Raw genomic sequence first — 20,902 nt, forward strand, 5'->3', positions numbered from 1 at the left:
ATTACCTTTGCACTTATCCGAAATTTTAGCGGTTGATCTTTCTCGGTCGTGTAGGTCTACGTGTAGACAACTAGACTGTACATGTACACTTCAACGTAGGCTGCTGTGTTTTGGCACGTATAATGACACTCAACATTTGACGGGTACATATTTGGCAGAGTGCGTTTCACCTTTGATATACAGTTTTTTCCCCGATGGTTATCAAAATGATAATTAATTTGAATCACAAAAAGAATGCTGTTTCAGAGTTCGATGTGATATTGTATGGTCAACATGTGAAAATGTGAATAAATTAGATTCTTCTTACTTTGGATTTTTGTTCCGTAAATTATATTCCTCTTAAAACTTTCTGTATTGAATGTTGGAGGTAATTATGCACCAGATAAGAATTACAGCGAGATGCAGTAGGGGGTATACGTGGAATAAACCTGCTGGGATGGTTTTGTGTTCTCGGCCAAGTGCTCGAGAGTGTATGGATATAAAAGAAGTAGGGTGTCGCATGCAATTATGTCCTCTATGCAATACTATCCGGAGCACATTATATTTCATATGCAATAATGTCCGCCGGACGGTTTTGCATATGCAATCTCGTCCGCCCGGACGCTGCTGCATAATGCAATTGTGTCCGCCCGGACACATTTGCATATGCAGTTGTGTCCGCCCCCGTGCAAAACCGTCCTTGCAGTAAATTAAACGCCCTTGGTCGACGGAACACGTTCGCCGGGTTTTTTTTACAAGCTAAGTGCATGCCATGAATGACATGGGAATGTTCGGCCGTTGGGTATTCGCAGCTGCATCATATTAAATAATACGTGAATATTCATGCTGCATATGTGGTCGGACACATGGTGTCATATTTACCATGATGATTTCTTTGAACGCCCGAATAATACAGAAAACAATTAGTTAGAGATTTCAAACTTTAATGTGCGTTTTCAATGAGGCTTACTTAATTACATTCTCTTGTACCTTAGGCCTATAATCTTCAAATTGTATTTGGTATAAAAATGGTATACCAAATCTTCCTGATATATAATTCAAACTGCCATTCTGTCGAATTTTCGTCGTGGAAACAAATAGCAAAATTAACCCAAGTCGCCTTCTAAACGACGGGGAAAATGACCATGCAATCAAAAATTTACAACATTCGCTTCATATATTCCAATTATATTTATATTATGCGTATAGATTTGTAGCCGTGTTCATGAAGTTGAAACGACTGGCGATTTGATTAAGTTTTAATGATGGGCCTTTTCTAATCAAACGTTGTATTCGTCCGCTCTATTCTATTCGTCAGTTGCTCTTTTTAGAAATTTTGCTCAGTTTTGTGAGGGAATCGTTCGAGCATAGCGAGAGTTCGATTCCCGGGCACATGTGCCCTTGAGCCATAATTGCATTGTAAAGGGTTTGGACTGGTGTGATTCTCCTCTACCAGCCTGGGCCTAATTTCATAGAAAATATACATTAACAATTTTCAGAAATTAGCATGATACCAGTCACAAATTGAACGTGTGACATGGTAGTTTGGCTGGTAACCGTATTCTAGTAAGCAAAATTTTGTCATGCTCAGATTTACGTTAAAAAAATGTGTCTACTGCCGCCCAAAGTCTCCGATTCCAACGCGGTCAGCCTCTCATGACCGTTAGAGCACACACCAACAATACAGTTAAATGTTAGTATATAAAAACCATGTAGGGTATTATTTATTTTCCATCAAATGATGCTTAGGCCTATAGGCTAGTTATTTTATTATTTACTGATGATTAATATTTTGTTTGATATTACACATTTCTTACATTGATAGAATATTATATTCCAGACGTCACTGTGGATTAGAAATAACTAATTATGCCAAATTCAAATAGTCCCCTCGGGGCCTAATTCTATTATATAAAGCTGTTAGCAAAAAATACTGCTTAACAAATTTCTTTGCTATACGCAAACATTAAGTGGGGCACCATGCGTTTTTAGGTTTTCAGATACAGTTTTCTCGGATATTTCAGAAGGAAATATAGTTTACAGAAAAAAATGTTATCGTTATGAACTTCATATAATTATTTGTGACTAAAATCAAACAACTATGGCCCTCTCGAAACCACGGCTTCTGCTCCAGATTCGGCTCAGGCTAGCTTGGCCCCGTGGTTGTTCTGACAATTATTGCGCATGATTTGCGTACGAGCTCAGGGCTTCAGACCAGAGTATGGAGCCGTAAGCCGACTCCAAAGCCGAAGTAGTGGATTCGAAAAGGGCCTATCTATCCTTATCGACCTTTTATATGACTTAACTTGTGTGTCTTGTCGTTTCAAAGGTTCACTTTATTGTAACAAACAAAAACAAACAAACAATCAAACATCACCCCAAAAAGCAGAGAGGTACAAAAGGGCGCATTAATCATAAATATTTCGATCGTCAAATTATTGTTTGACACTAGCCCAATGTTATAAATTCTTTATGCGGAAACTGTATGCGGGAAACCCTGTATGCGTGTAAACCATGCTCCCTCGAGGGAAAACCCCGCTCAAGCATGATTCACGCTTCAACTATACCCAATTCTCGCGGGAACTTCTTCTCACGGCACACCTGTCATGGGACATTTATTATTTTGTATGAGGACGTTTTGGTTCATTCTTGACTTTCAATTATTCAATCTAACGGCCTTGAATTTGGCATTAAGGATTTGTTCCTTCTTCGAACGTAAATTAGACAGGTGTTGAAATCCAATGACACCATGTTTCAAATTGCACTCTGAAAAGGTCTGCTAACTCTATGGTCTAACCTTGTTCACTCCACTGCAGGAGGAAGGCATCTTCACCAATTCTCAATTTTACTCTGCGCTGTCTGTAGTGTTGCCAACTGCAATGGCCCTTTATGTACTTTTTCTTTGTCCGGTTTCTTGGAGTCCAGTTCAGAGTTAGTTGTTTTGCGTGCCTACCTGCTTGCTATAGGTGACCTGCCAACCTCCACTTGGTCAGTAGTGAAATGAAATAGCCCTGTACAGACCAATTTTTCTCAGAATGACGTCACCAGAGTGATGTTTGGGATGTTGACAAAGTTTGCCCCCGAAATTTATCATTACAACGTCAAATTACACATTTTGTACACTTTTTTATATGTTATTTTGTAGCTTTTCCCCACTACATGAGGAGTGTGTACCTTTTTGAAAATGAAAACAATACAAAATTTAATTTGATATTTCCCTTTCTCTTTTAAGATTACTGATTGCATATCCATGGCCCAAGTGCCATTCCTAACACGAAGTTAACTGTATTGCACAATGACTCAATATTGTTCAATGATTCTTGATGGGACGTTGACTGCGAAGTCCTCCTAAGAACATTCAGGACTGTACACTGCCAAACCCAACGTCCAAACCTCGCCCGAGTCTAGTTTCCAACGCAAACTAACATCACTGGTAGACTCCCCTGTCTTTATCCGAAAGACAGGTACTTGCTTTTTAGAACCAATGATTTTATTGGATACAATGGTGTCATTTTGATAAACGTGTAGTGACGTTAGCTTTCCATATTTGTCTTTTGATTGGTCGAAGGTGATGTAGGTGCAGCTGACAAACATCACCTCGGACCAATCAAAACAAAAATATGGAAAGCTCACTTTCGGTCGTCTGCATGCAGTGTCCACATTTACTTGCATGTATATAAAGTGAGTAGAACGGTGCGTATCTCCATGTGAAATGAATGATGTGAAAGTTGATTATGGACGGGGATTGACCTTTATAGGCTCGCGAGGCCACTCTCTGGCGTTATTCACGAGCCTCGAAGTGTGACGTCAGATGTCCAGGCTACATTAGTGGTAGCATTTTTTGTTGGGTAGTGTATAAAAACTGTCTCTTTGATGGCAGCCAACAGTAAACAGAAGATTGAGACGGTCACGCATTCCTATATTATCCACTTACTTGGAGCTGGCGGCCTTTTACATTGTTGACAACTCACTAAAGACGTATGTTTATACTATTTTCATAACGTTTCGTGGGAGCATCGCAAGGGTTTATCATTTCCATCCATAATGATTAAATTTCCAAAGCAGTGCACTTTAACTTAGATGCATGTGTGCTTCGTTAAAATAGATGTTAGCGTTGACGTGTGCTTCGTTAAAACTCACATTTTTATAACCAACGGGAAAGTGCCACCTGGAACGTGTGCAAATATTAAAAAAAAAGAATTATTATTATTTTATTTACAGTATATATAAATGTTATCATTGTTTTTTATATTGAGTGTCGAGTTTCGTTTTGTCACGGTCTATGTCCTCGAACCGAAGGTTTTTTCTTCATGCCTTTATGGGGCGCCGGCGGCCTCATCAGAGGTTCTTCAGTTCCCCCGATTTGGTGTTCGCGAGCCGGCATGACGGTCGAAAATGAAGTTTCTTGCTCCAGCTGTAGAGGTCCGGGACGCTTCCAAGAAAAATGACCAAATCTTTTAGCCCTTGACCTCCGTCTTCCGAAGCCGAAGATGATAAAGATGGTGACACAGTAGGCGAAAACCTCTAATCCGATCATGGCCACAATCAATTGCCAGCTGGTGAACAGGATAACGTGGACTATTCTAACTTGTTTATGGTGATTGGGTGATCCCGCCGCTGCCACTATATTTTGCCCGTGCTGCCCTGCTGCGTTCTTTATGTACGTTGGCTTATTTTCATTTGTATTACTATCAGCGGGTACGTCTTTCCCTGGTACCACTACTTGACTGTCTCCAATCTGTTGTGTCGTTGTTTCTATTGTTGTATCCAATATTTCTGAAATATTACTTTTGTTTTCATGACTTTTGGTGATTCCCGAATTTTCTGAAGTTGTTGTTTCGCTACTAGGTGTTCCGTTCACTGGTAATGTGCTAAATTCTGACGTAAGGCCTCCTTCAGTTGTATTCTCTATCGAGGGTGATGTCTGATTAAAGAGAAAACACACGACAAGTTAAAACAAATAGAATTGAATTAGATCAGCGATCAAATTGTTCATGAATTGTCCCTGAAAACTTCATTTGTTTTGAAGAATAAACTTGGATGCGTGCCAAACATTAGTAAGATTGGAAACGTAAATCTTCCCAGATCTGTACATAACTTACATGGCATGAAAGATTGTCGTAAGCTTCTCTTTAAAGGCACTGGACACTATTTGTAATCACACAAACTAATTGTAAGCATAAAAGTTACTTAAAACATGCAATGGAGAGCCGTTGATAGTATAAATCATTATCAGAAACGGCTCCCTCTGAAACAACGTAGTTTTCGAGAATAAAGTAATTATCCACAACAATAATACTTAAACTTGATTTCGGGACTTCAGAATTAGACTTTGAGGTCCCGAAATCAAGCAAATGAAAGCACACACTTTCGAGTGACAAGGGTTAATTATCTCGCAACTGCGACGACCAATTTAGTTCAAATTTTCACAGGTTTTTTATTTTGTGCATAACGTTGAGATACACCAAGTGAGAAGACTGGTCTTGACAAAATACCAAAGGTTTCCAGTGTCTTTAAGTATTTAAGCTTGAAATGCCAATACTTTTTTTTATTTTAATTTTTTATTTTATGAGTAAAATAAAATAAAAAGTTTTGATCTCGCGAGTCCAAAACCTAATGTTTAAAAACAGTGGGAACTATTTAAAGGCCTTTTCCCTCACTCTTTTCTCTATGACCAATGTTTACATTGGTGGGTGGGTCATCCAAAGTGCGAATACTAATTAGCAATTTGGAAACTTGTACCTTTTGGTCAGCCTCTCGTGACCGTTAAATCACACACCAAAAATACAATTAAATTTTAGTGTATAAAAACCATAGGGTGTTGTTTATTCTCACTCAAATGATGCTTATAGTTATAATGTTTACTGATGATTTATATTTGTTCGATATTACATATTTCGTACATTGATAGAATAGATTCCAGACGCCACTTAATAATGTTGGTAACTCGTACTTCAAAACGAAACATTTTTCGTGATGTGAAAAAAAGTCCGCAGATTGTTACAACTTACATGTTGTTCCGGAGTGGTTTCCGAGATGCCGTCAGTTAATATGGAATTCACGTCTGCAAAAAAAAGAGAACAATAATAATTATTAACATCCATTAGCGTGGAGATCGTGGTCTTAGATGGAAGCAATGTATAGGCCTAACTGCAAAATTGGGGGTGGAGTACGTTTTGGGAACGACGTTGCGAATCGTCAAATATTACTATTATTGTCCTCATCCAACGTCGCGTTGTTGCAGTTTTAATATGCCCATGGTAGAACAACAGATAGCACGTGAGTTTTTTTGCCCAAATTAAAATGACAAAGGATCTGTGTGTGTGTGTGTGATAACATGAAATATATCTTTAACATTGAACCAAAAATCGTCATCTCTTGGTTTACTGTAAATGCAGAGGTTCATAAACTGACAACACACACAAAATTGAGATGGTGTACACCATGACTGTTAAATAAGGTTTGAAGTAAATTTGTCTGTATACACCCAATGCAAATCTAAAGGGTTGTTGTTGTTCTTTCCCCCTAGCCAGCGGCTTTGCTTTTGTCGATGGTTAGCTAGAACAGCTTCTAAAGTGTCATGAGCAGATTAAAAGATGACGTTGATTTATGATAGCGAGGCAGAGAGGGGAAGTAATGTGTCTTTGATGATACCAAAATGTAATTTGTCAATTAATTGGCACTCACATAAAAACATGTCATAGAATAGAATGACATTTTGACTGTATGGCCAGCGCAGCATTTTCCTTTCATTTGTTTGGGGCTAGGCCTATAGAATACGAATCAATCAAAATTGCAAAACTTCCTGCCGTCCACAACGGATGAAGCCGAAATTTTCCCTATGTCTTATTTCATGTGGCCCTGCTCACATAAAACATGAACACTGTCTCCGACTATAATGACAGCTCTACCAATCATGTGTAATCTTTAAAATACACAGCTCCATAATGTGTTTGCCAGGCAAACAATTTCTTGGGGAATTCTGATTAACGTCTCGTGAGTTCTATAAAAGGGAAAGTGAACCTTTGCACCGACGACACACGGCCACTGTTTCTGTCTCTGTCTCTGTTGCGCGCATCTTCTGCCATTTCCAGGAGTCAAGTTACGAAGATAAAAGGGCACAATGCTAAACGCCTGCGTGTCGCCTAAAATGCGCACTCATATTATCGAGGACACCCACTTAGCTGCTGGGCCCAGTTTCCATATAGAGTTGCTTACCACAGACATTTGCTTAGCATGAAATTCTTGCCTTGATAAAACACAGGATTACCAGCCAAATTTTCACGTGACTTCCAGGATTAGCAAAAACAGCTCGGTACCAGTAAAAATTAATATGGAAATTTGGTTATTGGTAGGGTTAGGGTTAGCCATAGGCATAAATTTCATGTTAAGCAAGTTATTGTGCTTAGCAGCTCTATGAAATTGGGCCCTGCTTATTCATGTGTCCACAATCTGACTGAGTGAAAGAGAGTCAAGTAAGAATTCTACACCGGATTTCGGGTTGCAAGTGGATGGATAGGACTGTTTCTGGGTCATTGTGAACGGCCTGGAACCTGTGTAAAAACTGACCCCAACTTGTGTCAAACTTACTATAAGGATACGAGTCAAACCTTCATTTTTTTTCCAGGTTTCAAAGTCAGCCCTAACCAGAGATAGATCTTCCCCCTTCCGAGTCCGGATAACCTCTGACCCTAAATCCGGGTCATCTCTGACCCGTAAGAGGTCACCCCGAGGTTTCCATGTCACCCGTGTTCAGTGCTGCAGGACTTGCAATCACTAGGTTGTGGGTTTGAATCCTACTGAGCTAATCGCTGATTTCACAATGACTTATGTTGTCTCGGGATGGGCTAAACTTAATCAAAATGTATTGATTTGTGTAACTCCTAATCAAAACATAATGTTTGAGTGAGAGAGATTGGCTTTAATTGCCCTATGGGAGTTTGCCGAGTGACGGGAAAATCAGAAAGCCAGGCGGACAGACATAGAGTGCAGTGATTTTTGCACACGTCGTTCAACAAGATGAAGCTCCTTTTTACATTGCTATAGCTGCGATCAAACAAGCAATGTTTATTTTGATGGCTATTTAAATACTATTTCCTCCATTTTGACAGCGGGCCCTAGTTCAGACGAAAATAAAATGCCTGCAACAAAATTAATGTGAGCTATTAAATTGAAACTGCAACAAATTTTATCACGAATCTGATTTTTTGTCTGAGCTGAGCTTGAATTGTAATAGTACTCGTTATCTGGAATTTATTGCGCCGTTATAGCAGCTTTATCAGCTTAGCTCGGGTGCAAGCATGATATAGGCGGGTTATCCAAGCCCATTGCAGCTGCCAATACGGTGTTTAGAAGGCCGAGACCACCATGTTGTTTTACCCGTCAACTGTCAAGTCACACTCGTTGACGATTTGATTGAACAAAATGAGAAGAAAATAAAGAAAAACTTCGGCCGTATGGAATTGTGGACTAGAACTGGAAAGTCAAAATTAGCTCATGCAGCCTTGTGCGCCCGAGTGTGTGTGTTTATTCTAAATGGGGGCCGTCATTATGTGATGTCACAGCGTGGAAATAAACAGTGCTGTGGGGTGGAAAGGGATATTACACGGGTGAGATGTGCATGGGTGATGATGATATCTTATACATCCTGCCATTTGCATATCTTGGATTATGCTTAAAGATGATTGATGATAGGGTTGATGTATAATGGGTCTTTGAGGGTTGTTTCTGTGTCTTATGGTGAGACAAGAAAGACAGAAGCGCTATTCACACGACAGCAATTTTATTAACAGTGGACCCTTGCTTAGTTTTAGCACAGTTTTAAAATGTTGCAATTATTGTGTGACAAGATTTTGCAAGAGACCTTGTCAGACAGTAAACAAATTGTTGTCCTTTCACACGAGGTACATTTTGTAGAATTGTATAACCATGCTCAAGTTTAGCAAGGGACCCTTGCTAAATGGCTCTCATGTGAAAGGGACTCTAGCCGACACCTCGTTCATCATCGGGGATCTTTAAGGAAAGATTGCCTTTGCCTTGTTGCGTTTGGTGATGTCGGGGTGCGGCGTTTCACCGAAATTGCCTGAGGGAAGATGGAATGAGGCAGGAGTGTATAGTCTGCTGAGCAGGGAGCGAGAGAACGGCGCGACTAATTGGAAATGATGAGGTTCGCTGGTGGGTCTCGAGGATGGCGGGAGGACGGGGTTGATTCGAGAGGAAATGGGGCACTCAAAAGGTGCCATCGACATGATAATAATGGGTACATTGACTGAGGGAATTTGATGGGTGTGGGGTGGAATTTGATGATGGAATTGGGAGGAGAGGATTTTAAATGATAAACCAGAGTGATTATTTAAACGTTTACAGATTTGTGAAATGATTGAGTTTTGTTGAGAGTTGGGTGACAAATTGTTTTATAATACCGCAAGTCCAGAACCGGATGTTTGAAAAGAGTAAACAATTTACAGCCTGATGTAGTTTGTCAATAACAAAATTCTCGTGACCGATTGAGCTTTATAACATCTCTGTGAGTCATTAAAGCCAGTGGACACTATTGGTTAATGTCAAAGACCAGTCTTCTCACTTGCTGTATCTCAACATGTGCAAATTGGAGCTCGATCGGTCTATGAAAGAAAAAAACACCCTTGTCACACGAAGTTGTGTATTTTCAGATGCTTGATTTCGAGACCTCAAATTCTAAACTTGAGGTATCGAAATCAAATTCGTGGAAAACTACTTCTTCTCGAAAACTACTCCACTTCAGAGGGAGCCGTTTCTCACAATGTTGTTATACTATCAACCTCTATCCATTACTCGTTAGCAAGTGAGGTTTTATGCTGATAATTATTTTGAGTAATTAGTGTCCCCTGCCTTTAATGACAGTAGTACTTCTCAGACAATACATTTGGGAGGAGTGTAAACTGATATCCTTTTACATATAACAACATTACACTTCGAAGTTTTTCTCAAAATGCTCTATTCGTAACTGCTGTACTGACCATAAGTTTGTATTGCCACCAAACGTATAAATCCCTTTAAAATAACACCAACATCGTTTTTCGTGCAGAAATCAGTGATATACACCCTCCAGTGTAAGTTTTGATTATTTTTTGAAAGTTTTGATTATAGGAGTACTACGTTATACGGCAACTGAAACACCCATCAAAACAAAGGGACGTGAGCCCATCTCTGCTCGGAACCCCCCCCCCCCCTCCCACCCCTTAAAAGGTGGAGAAATGAATGGTTCCGATGCATCAAAGCCCTCCCAATTTAATGTCTTTGCCCGAATGATGCCTATACACCACTGATGATGAGACACACGTATCTAAATCAGGCTAGTGTGACTTGAGGAGAGGAGTAAGACGGAGGAGTTATATCTAATGAAGGATGAAAAGGTGCTCTCAAGAAGCAGCAAAACAGGTTGGTTTTTAAGATGAGTTTAAAGCACCGCCGTCGATTTCACCAAAACCCTACATAGCTTTGGATTAATCTTAGGACTTATGATGAGTCAAGTTCCGTATTTATAGACGTTATGACGCATTGAACCAATCCAAGTTAGGACGAGTGATAGGACTAACTCGCATAGGATTGATTTCAGCGTTTCATGAAATCGGCTGCTGGACACGTTTGGTAATTGTTATTGACCGGTATTTTCATTTGGTGTATCCCAACACATGCATAAAATAACAAACCTTCAAGAAAAATACCTTGTTGCACATTAATGTGTTTGATTGCAGATCCAAAGGCTTCTCAAAACAGTGTTATAATCAACAGCTCTCCGTTGCTCGCGCTCGTTACCAAGTAAATTTGTATGCTAACAATAATGTTTCAGCCGTTACCATTAGTGTCCAATGCCTTTACGGGGTAGGCCCTACCGATGAAGATGCAGAATCACGATGGGCAACAAAGCTAAATACCAACAAAATCATCCATTAGATGGAAAATGACAACCCATTAATCTTAAAGCCTTATAGCTTGATGGTAAATCGATGAGCATCTAAATCATTACTTACCCGTAACAACATCCTCACAGCAAACACCAGCACATATTATTCCTAGTACAACAACAACCATGACCCACAGCAGGTCAGAACGGCTCCAGCGAAGAGGTGCCATCTCGTTTGCAACTCCTCGCCTGAATGAAGAAGCTGACACCAGGAGCGTTGATACAGCTGCCAGTCATCAATTACATTTACTCATCAACCATCAAGTTGTTCATAATCCTCCCAGCTGATGGATACATGCGTAGCCTCGTCAAGCCTTATATATCTTGATCGCCTTCGCTATATCCGACAACCCATCAGCACGACCCGATAGATATTATATGTATTATGCTTAATTCCAAACTGACTTTACCCTAGTTTAATGATCACGTATGAACATGTCATGTTCATGGTTATCCCGCCCGCACTTTTATTTAATGAAAACCCTAGCGAGTGATTCGACCTGAAGTCTGATGGATTCTTTTTGGCGCAAAATAGAACCAGCATCTATAATATCTAATGATATATATATTGTATACTTATACAATTCACAACGGCTGGATGGACGTTCAAAATAAACGGCTCGCACGCTGCGATGTCGTCTGCTGATTTGATGCAATGGTAAAATGCTTGCCCAAACCAAACCTCGCAACTTGCATCACTGTTCGTGCGTTGCGAGCTGACCATCTAGCTGTGCCTATGGGTGATGTGACGTTAAAGGCAGTGGACACTATTGGTAATTACTAAAACACGAGCAATAGAGAACTGTAGTACATTGTGAGAAACGGCTCCCTCTGAAGTAACATAATATTGAGTGGACGTAAGACGTAATTATTGTCTCTCTTTTTTTTGTTTAAGACTTCTCGGGCTTGAAGCCCTTTTTAGGCATCCGTATGCACACTAATATTCAATTCAATCTGGGTATTTTTTCTTTTCTTTGTTCTCTTGAAAATTCGATGACCAATTGAGTTAAAATGTTCACAGATTATTTTATAGGATATGCTTACACCACCAAGTATGAAAGCCCCAAAATGTGACCTCGGGAGGATGAGTTACTGGTCCTAACTTAGTACTGGTCCTATCTCTTAGCATTGCCTAGGACTAGTCCTAAGTTAGGACTACCTTTGTGAAATCCACCCCAGTGCCTTTAAGCCTCCAACCCATACGTACGCAGCGAAAAGAAAATGCTACCATAACGCTGTACCAGGGATTGTGTACTGAGGTTTAATGCACGAACTAGAGCCGGACTTGAATCCCTATTATTTTTATATAGGCCTACCTCTGTAAACACACAACCTTTGGAATACATGACATTGTTTTAGAGTACTTCAAATAAACATAGGTTATGAAATGCATTATCAACTTACACAAGGAAATACAATGCGCAGAATAAAAAAACACTGTAAACAAAACGTTTATTTCTTGCCACCGTGGCCTGTGTGCACACACGCGAACGCCATATTACATAATTAACTCAACAGACTCCCATTAAAATAATTAGAAAAACTGCAGTTTATAGTTTTGTTCTTTCTCTCTAAGTTGACCAACACCACATTGTAATATTCCTGATTATTATCAATTAGCAATTCACTAATTGTTTTTTTTGGTGTATTGACGAACAATTTTCTTGCTTAGAAATTATGTAATTAGGCCCACACAGTGCCATATGTCTACTCGATGCATACTTTATGTCACCACAGTAGCGAAATCCCCACCTAATCCTGGAGAATTGAATAATGCTAATCTACTGCACAAACCGGATACCAGCACAATATTTTTTAATAATAAACTTAAAAGTACAGTGATGATGTTTTTGGTACAAAAAATCTTTATGATCGTTATACGTCATGATAATGTCTAAATACTGTGTGGTCCATGGAACGAGTCACAATGAATTCCTTTTGTCTCTATTAAATAATTTAAAGAAAAATATGTCACCCAGAATTGTTGAGATGAATAAATCAACGTTACAGGCTTTTAGACTAATGGCGGATGCTGCCACGGCTGAGAATCAGTGGACCATAAACATTAATGTCAACTCTATTAATCATAAATATGACATTAATGCACTTGCACTCTTTAAAGGCACCGTACACATTAGTCAAAATAATTGTGAGCAAAAAGAAACTTACTTGGTACACGAGCAATAAAGAGCTGACGATAAAAAAACATTCTGAGAAACTGGCTCCCTCAGAAGTAATGTTTAGCTTTTGAGAAAGTGGCAACTTCTCACTCAAATAATAAAAGACTTCAAAAGCCTTTTCTAATAGTAATGCAATTAAGGGTGTTTTTCTGTCATTATTCGGTTATTCGACTGGTATCCTGCTCATGTCTCCTGAGCAGAAAATGTAGGGGCCTGAAGCAATATTTGTTGCTTCAGGTCAGGAAGGCAGCACTATGCAATTGGGCCCAGCTGGGTTTTTTTAATTCTTAAAACAAATAAGAATTTCAACTCGGGTACTGCATGTGTCAGTTTTGATCAGTTTCTCATGCCCAAAACACATTCAAATATGCATACTTTCCCCTTTAATTGAAGGTTTACAAAATAAATCGCATATAGATTATTCCATTAACCTTTATAACATCTTAATTCGGGGGAAATAATTATTCTATTTTGGTCTAGTAACACGTTCCACTTCAGGCAATTCACTCATTACAAATGCAATTACATCAGATCCCCCTTTTGTAAGGACCGGTGATACGTGCTCATTTTTTTGTTTTCTCGAAAAAGTCACGTGATAAATCATGAGAAATAACCACATCGCAAGCAGCTGTTCGAAACGGGTTAAATAAATTATACGTGAGTTTGTCTTAGAATATTTATGTTATTATAATATCAGTTTGCCCCAGTTATGCTGATGATAAAGGTAAATTTAAAACAGCTTTAAATGCAATGGACACTATTGGTAATTGTCAAAGACCAGTCTTCTCTCTTGGTGTATCTCAATATATGCATAAAATAACAAACCTGTGAAAATTTGAGCTCAATCGTTCATCGAAATTGCGAGATAATAATGAAAGAAAAAAACACCCTTGTCACACGAAGTTGTGTGCATTTAGATGGTTGATTTTGAGACCTCAAGTTCTAAATCTGAGGTCTCGAAATCAAATTCGTGGAAAATAACTTCTTTCTCGAAAACTATGTCACTTAAAGAGGGAGCCGTTTCTCACAATGTTTTATACCATCATCCTCTCCCCATTACTCATTACCATGTAAGGTTTTATGCCAATAATTATTTTGAGTAATTACCAATAGTGTCCACTGCCTTTAAAGGGTAGGTATACGTTTCAATATTAATCACTCGTAAAAGTAGCCTCATGGTAATAACAACTTTCTTTGAAGCTTACAACAGCTTTCGGTAGTATTTTATGAGCTTCTTAAAAAAATACTTCACTTCGACGTTATGTTGGTTTAAAACTAAAGCAGTTTAGTATGCAGTTGTTTATGCAAAAACATTTGCCGTTAATTCAACCCGGCTGTCATCTATGTTGGACACGATTTGACAAGGGACCCTGGACACTCCAAAAAATGTTGTTCTTTCAAACGAGGTAAAAATTTTTGTAAAATCTTACAACCATGCTACAATTTAGCAAGGGACCATTGCTAATTGCTCTTGTTTTAAAGGGGCTATTATTGACGATAGTCTAAACAAACATCAGATACAAAAAGGTTGACTATTCATGTAAAGCCTTTCTTTTTAATTTAGAACTGTTTAATACAAATGTAACTGATGGAGTACGGTTCGAAGTTCAGATTAAAACCATGATTTACATTGTATTCAACCTTACTTATGCAGAAAAAACAATTCGGCCAATTTATTACAAAGCGTTCTGTTAATATTTATAACGAAGGATAAAACTAGGCCGATTTGATTTACTTCAATATTATGGCCGCTGAAGTGTGGGGGGGGGGGGGGCAGCATGGCAGCTAGGCTCAGTGGTGTTTCACGGAAATCTGTATAATTGTACTAACAGAAGAAGTTTGTACACAGTTTGCCGTATGTGGAGGGGGACAGAATCTCTGGGAAAATGGGGTATTACAATAGTGGAACCTGGGTAGAGGAGCGATGATGAGTGATGGGCGGCGGATGGGATTGTTGTTTGATATTGACGGTCTTAAGGTCATGTCACAGCACAGGAAATGATAGGGGAGGAAATTGAAATAAAATTTTAACAGAAAAATTCGGGAGGCAAGTAATAATTATTGCATTGATATGCAAAAAGGAAAACTTTGGTTGCACAACATACGTTTTTCTAACACTTTCTTAGTGTCCCAAGAGAATTTTGTTCGTCAGTTGAGATATCTGAAACTTGTGAAATAATGGTCCGGGATAATGGAGGGGTGTCTCGACCAAGGGGTCATGCAACCCCCTTCCCCGTCCGAGACGAAGTCAGTACAGAAAAAGCTATAAAGCATCATGCTATTGAACAATTACAAACTTCACCTGCATATTCAGTCAAGCAAAGAACCTGGGACAAAAATGGTTTCCCGCAACACTGGAACACCTGCGGGATATGATTCGTTATTGATTGCTCGTAAAAAATAAGATGAGCTAACAAGTGAAATCTGCTGCACGGCGGACAGATAGAAAACAAAAGCAAGTTGCGCCCTCAACCGTCGGCACATAAAAGTTTTCTGTTTTCTGGTGTATTTATAACTTTGTGTTATTCCGAAGGAACCACAATACTCCGTTGTGGGGGTTTTTCTTTCTTTTTCTTCTTCTTTTCCCCCCAATGTTTTTGAGTTAGCGATCACTGGCCGCTCTTTTCAACATTTTGTTTTGTGTTATTATGCCAGAGCACGTTTTATTATTTTGCTCTGTGGCATGTGCCTGCGGGGTAATTCTTTTTTCAACACAGGTTATTCAATAGTCTTGGTGTTTTTAATTAATGTGAATGACAAAATATGCTTTTGATTTGCTAGATTTTACCATGAATGTTTCGTGTTTAAAAACCATCCCTATACGTAAAGTCTATCATACTAGTGATGTTTAGCAGACGACGCAAACGTTGTATGTATAGCGCCCTCAAGTAGCAGATAACAAGTTGCTATGCAACCAACAAGATAAAAAATATTCCTCCGCATTGTCATAAATAGTGGTATAATTATACAAAACATTGTAGTATTGCTGCTAATTTTCAATAAATGTCTTATTATATAAGTTTATTAAGAAATACAATTGAGATGATATATCTCAAGAGAAAATCACGAACGACCTTTTTTTTTAAGCGCATGGTTGTTATTTACATGAGGTAGTTATTAGCCAAATTGGATCCCAGCAGCACAGAGGCGAGAGTGACCACGTAAGTAAATTTGCTAGAAATTTGGTTTGTTTTCACGTTAGACTGTGATTTTTATTTGAAATGTGGGTGCTTTGGTTTTGGGAGAAATTCGGGCCCATTCGTTTTTGCCTGTGTCTGTGCTGTGCCTTGCTCTTGGGTGTAGATAAAAGTAAAACGGAACAAATCACCGTACGTGCACGAATTCCGTGCATGAATTTTGCCTCCCAAGTTCCCACTGATTTACGTGGCACAGGAAGTTGAACCGTGCGGCACAGTGAATGCCAGTCAACTCGCCCCATGCAAGGTCACTCACTTCAGAATCTATCTGTACAAAAAAAATATAAATAAGTTGTTTCAAAATATTTAGAAGCGCCCTCACTTTGTGATGGCTTTACATCGCTCACCGTACGGGCGACTTTTAAGGGAGGGGGGGGGGCAACTTTGTTTGTTTTTTGGGGGGGGGGGGGGAGCGACTTGTGAGGGGCCACTAACTATATCATTATGACAGGGGGCACTTATAAGTGAGGTGGCAACTTTGCCAGGAGGCGAAATTGAAGTACACACCAATGCAACACGTTTCATGCATGAGAAACGAACAATTTTAGGCCATCATATAAGCATTGAAAAATCGTGCAAATTAATTAAAATTCAGATTATAAAATAGCAAAAAGTCTGAAATTGTGCCATTATTGTTTCATTTATCACTCAAGGTCGAGGATGATTTTAGATAGTATTTATAATTTTTAATTTACAATTGTTTGACTCACAAAATTTTGAAAAACAGAAAATCTTTAGAATAGTAGAATATTTTCCTGATTTTTTTTTTATCCAGTTATTCTAATCTAATTATTATTATTATTTTTTTTTACAGTGTCTCAGGTAAAGAATGGACAAGCGAGGGAAAGAGAACAAGGCCCTGTCCCCACGGTATGATGGGATACCTCTACGCTATGAGGACAGTAAACCAGTCCAAGTTCAGATGTACACACATCAGAATATCTTAGGTATGGTATAGTCTCAGTCGGAATTGTTGGTTAATGAGTGGTTTTAGCAGAAATGTGTACAATACTTGAAAATAAATTGATTCGGTAATGTTATTCAGTTTTATGTTGTGTATTGCCCTAAAGTGCAAATATGCAATATACGCTTGCCATAGTTATTGTTCTTTATTATTTGTCAAACATGTCAACATGTTTAAACGTTTCATCTTCGTAGTCCCAAATCCTATCAAGGTTAATACACTCTTTGCCAATGATAAATTTGTGGCAGTCAGCTATAAAACATGTGTAACCCTATTTCAGCCCCAAGAGTGTATGTGGCAACTGGCAACACTCCCCTGGTGTGACAGTTGAGTTTATTTGGGTCGATAGCCCACATCAGTTAAGTGTAGCCCTCATTTAGAAGTGGCCATACAACCGTGTGATGTTAGGCAACAACATCTCATCAAAAAAAGTAATTATTATTGAGTTTTTTTTTAAATTAAAGAATGTGTTATGAACTTGTTTTGTAGATATTGGGCAGAATATCCACAACCATTGGGAGTCCCAGGCAGAAAATGATAAAGACACAGCAATATCAGCCGCTGAGCACAAGGTGTGGCTAGAGGCGGAGCACATGAAGAGCGTAGCGCTGGAGAAGTGCAGAGAACTGGCTAAGATTGAGCTAGAAAAGGCCGTCAGTAATCTAAAGATCAGCAATGAGAAATCACTAAAGGTGAGGGGTTATGGGCTCTTTTCAAGGAGGTTGCTGTTTACATAGTACATGTAGGCTTGGTTTTTGTGGGTTGCATTAGGGTCATGAGTATGCATGTGTCTTGAGTTAAGACTAAGACCTGGTTTAGAACATAATACATATTTTTTTTTAGGTAGTAGGCTCTTTTCAAGGAGTTTGCTGTGTACATAGTACACCAGTATACAGCAGTAGGCTTTTGTTGGTGTGGGATGCATTAGGAACGTGAGATGCATGTGTCCTGAGTCAAGACTAAGACCTGGTTTAGAACACAATACATTTTTTTAAAGTTTATAGGCTCTTATCCAGGAGTTTGCTGTTTACATAGAACACCGTTTTCATGGTATAATAATTTGTAACATTAAAACAATACATCATACTCTGTGTATTTACTCTTTAATTTCAAAGGAGGAGGCATTACGGGTTGAGGGCATCATGACAAAGCAAGCTAATGAGCAGGTACGACACGAAAAAGAAACAGGGGAGAAGATCTTGAGAGATACCGTAGAGAAAGTCCGAGTCCAGGGTGTCAAAGAGAAGGAAGAGGCCGTCGCTGTGGCCAGGAAAGAGGAGGTCGAGATTGCCAGGAAAGAAACTGAGAGAGTGGCAAGGTCAGTGATGTTCATTTTTGTGAAAAAAAATTGTTGTTGACTTTTCGAGTCAAACTTATTTTAAACCCTTATTTAGTTTGAGGTTAGACATTGAGTTGGTTTTTTTTCAAAGGACATTTGAAAATTGGAAAAATAGTCTGATCACATTTTACATGAGGAGACCTAATACCATCAAAACCAACAGGTATTCAAGAAACCTGAACACAGTGTGAACCTGTGTATTAAAGAGGAGAGACTCAAATTACCTTTTTCTTAATTCAATTTTTAAAAGTGGACCTTTTACTGTTTCATTCCATCAGAGTAACGGCCGACCGCGAGTCCCAAACTGCCAAGACGACCGCCCAAGACAAATCCCAAGCATTGCAGGCCCTCGAGGAGCGCATGAAACAGGAGCGCATCGAGGCCGTTTTATCGGCCCAACGCGAGGAGCGCCGCATTGCCGCCATTGAACTTGGACGCGTCAAAACACTCCACCAGTCGGAGATTCAGAAACTCCGGGAGACGATCCAGAAGTTGGAGCTGAGAAATCAGGAAACCCTCAAGGAAGTCGACAGAGAATGCGAGGTCAAGAAACAGTGGGAGGAAAAATATAACGAGATGAAGAACTCGTACCAGCTCTTCATCAATAAGACTAAAGGATTCGACCAAGGGCAAGCTGATTTTCTCCTGAAATGAGGAAAACCACGCAATGGTTTATTGAAAAAGAAACCTGTCTACTAAAATGAGCTGTTGTGAACAGTGGTGCCACCAGTTAATGGAATTCCGGGTGAGGTGAGTTTTCTATCTGAAATGGAAATTATGTAGCAGTTGGTGTTTGCACCGTTTTTTATGCCATGTTTGAAAGACCGATTTGGCAACAAGTTTAGTTCTGTTTGAATGATTTGTTCAAAGAACTTTGAAATATTACATTTGATTTTGGTAGGAATTTTGGTAGGGATTTTATTATTATTATCGATAGCTTTGGATGGATGTTTCGCGGTTATCAATGAAGGCAGAAAAAACACATTCCAAGATATCAGGTTATGTATACAATACATGCAGATCAAAGAAACTTGAAACAATTGGGTCATTTAACATTCCATATTCCAGCGTTTTTTACCTCACACATATTTTACAATATTGTTTTAAATTGTAATGCAACATTCATTGTAAATGACATTATGTATATATAAACATCCTTGACATATATTATGGAACAACTAATTCTGTATAAAATAATTCAAGTTGTTTGACAGAGAGGATTCATTGTAAAACTTGAACTTTCAAATTGAGAATTCACAGACATTGCTTTTTGGCCAAAGGCTACAATTCAGGTCAATTATTTCACTTTGAAGAAGTTGCATCCAATGTGCCTTGGTAAGAGTGATAAATTCATGTTCAGAAACACAATGTACTTGATGAGAACAAAAACTTGAAATTGGAAGAAAAACCACGGGGCTAGTAGCTCAAAGTATTTACTGAACCAGACTTTTTTACAGGAACATAATCAGAATGAGAAAAACAAAATCACTTTTTGTTTTCACCCAATACTGAGAATTGGTGTCAGACTAAAGGTCAATGTTTGATTGAACTTAAAGGAACACGTTGCCTTGGATCGGTCGAGTTGGTCTTTGAAAAGCATTTGTAACAGTTTGTTGTAAAATGCATTTGGTTAGAAAAAAGGTTGTAAAAGTAGAATACAATGATCCACACAAATATGCCTCGAAATTGCGTGGTTTTGGTTTTACTTTGCGAACAAACACGGTCAGCCATTTATGGGAGTCAAAAATTTGACTCCCATAAATGGCCGACCGTGTTAGTTGACGAGGTAAAAGGAAAACCACGCAATTTCGAGGCATATTAAGTGTAGATCATTGTACTCTACTTTTTAAACCTCTTTCTAACCATGCATTTTATAACAAACGGTTACAAACACTTTTCAAAGACCAACTCGTCCAATCCAAGGCAAGGTGTTCCTTTAATTCTGCTCTGTTCAAGATATATAATGTACATATATTACACAGTGAGGTACATATTCAACTGAAGACCCCGGGATTTGTCTGGTCGTAGATTACTGGCCCGGCTCTAAAAAAACCTGGTCGCGGCCTGTGGTCCAATGTAACATTGGAGCCCTGGAGAAGGCTATATGAGAAAGTGCTCTTAATAATGGCGCGCTAATTGCTGAGCGTTCTAGTGCACTCAAGTTCTGCTGGCTAAGTCATTATAGGGTGTGGAATTTAAAATTCATGGTTATGACACCTGTGCCCTTGAGCAAGATGCTTCACTATAATTGAGTCTCTTCACTCAAGGGGTTAGGGATGTAAAGAGGACCAAGATGGC

The 20,902-nt window shown here is 39.0% G+C and overlaps 2 protein-coding genes across 3 annotated transcripts; one reads left to right on the forward strand and one right to left on the reverse strand.

Annotated features, from left to right (window-relative positions):
• Window positions 1-3,746: 3,746 nt before the first annotated feature.
• Window positions 3,747-11,553, reverse strand: LOC117294780. Its single transcript, XM_033777300.1, has 3 exons — window positions 10,992-11,553; window positions 5,991-6,043; window positions 3,747-4,903 (listed from the first exon to the last, which is right to left on the reverse strand). Exons 1-3 carry the CDS (start codon window positions 11,092-11,094, stop codon window positions 4,253-4,255), a joined length of 807 nt encoding a protein of 268 aa, XP_033633191.1. The 5' UTR covers window positions 11,095-11,553; the 3' UTR covers window positions 3,747-4,252.
• Window positions 11,554-11,641: 88 nt separating this feature from the next.
• On the forward strand, window positions 11,642-20,201 carry LOC117295120 (uncharacterized protein C6orf163 homolog). 2 transcript variants are annotated; one of them, XM_033777685.1, is made up of 5 exons: window positions 11,642-11,697; window positions 17,116-17,248; window positions 17,755-17,957; window positions 18,381-18,583; window positions 18,883-20,201. In XM_033777685.1, exons 2-5 carry the CDS (start codon window positions 17,131-17,133, stop codon window positions 19,256-19,258), a joined length of 900 nt encoding a protein of 299 aa, XP_033633576.1. In that variant the 5' UTR covers window positions 11,642-11,697; window positions 17,116-17,130; the 3' UTR covers window positions 19,259-20,201. The 2 variants fall into 2 exon arrangements, with proteins under 2 accessions (XP_033633576.1, XP_033633575.1); XM_033777684.1 differs by lacking the exon at window positions 11,642-11,697 and adding an exon at window positions 16,237-16,265.
• The last annotated feature ends 701 nt before the right edge of the window (window positions 20,202-20,902 follow it).

The sequence above is a fragment of the Asterias rubens genome, chromosome 9, assembly GCF_902459465.1.
Source record: "Asterias rubens chromosome 9, eAstRub1.3, whole genome shotgun sequence".
Lineage (NCBI taxonomy): Eukaryota > Metazoa > Echinodermata > Asteroidea > Forcipulatida > Asteriidae > Asterias > Asterias rubens.

Bases quoted from the DNA above. Each gene is read 5' to 3' on its own strand.
- LOC117295120 (XM_033777685.1), top strand. From the start codon at position 17,131: ATGGACAAGCGAGGGAAAGAGAACAAGGCCCTGTCCCCACGGTATGAT. The intron at 17,958-18,380 runs GTGAGGGGTTAT...TTAATTTCAAAG, and splicing joins GCAATGAGAAATCACTAAAG to GAGGAGGCATTACGGGTTGA. The intron at 18,584-18,882 runs GTCAGTGATGTT...TCATTCCATCAG, and splicing joins GAAACTGAGAGAGTGGCAAG to AGTAACGGCCGACCGCGAGT.
- LOC117294780 (XM_033777300.1), bottom strand. From the start codon at position 11,094: ATGGCACCTCTTCGCTGGAGCCGTTCTGACCTGCTGTGGGTCATGGTT. The intron at 6,044-10,991 runs GTAAGTAATGAT...TTTTTTTTGCAG, and splicing joins CTGTGAGGATGTTGTTACGG to ACGTGAATTCCATATTAACT. The intron at 4,904-5,990 runs GTAAGTTGTAAC...CTCTTTAATCAG, and splicing joins AAACCACTCCGGAACAACAT to ACATCACCCTCGATAGAGAA.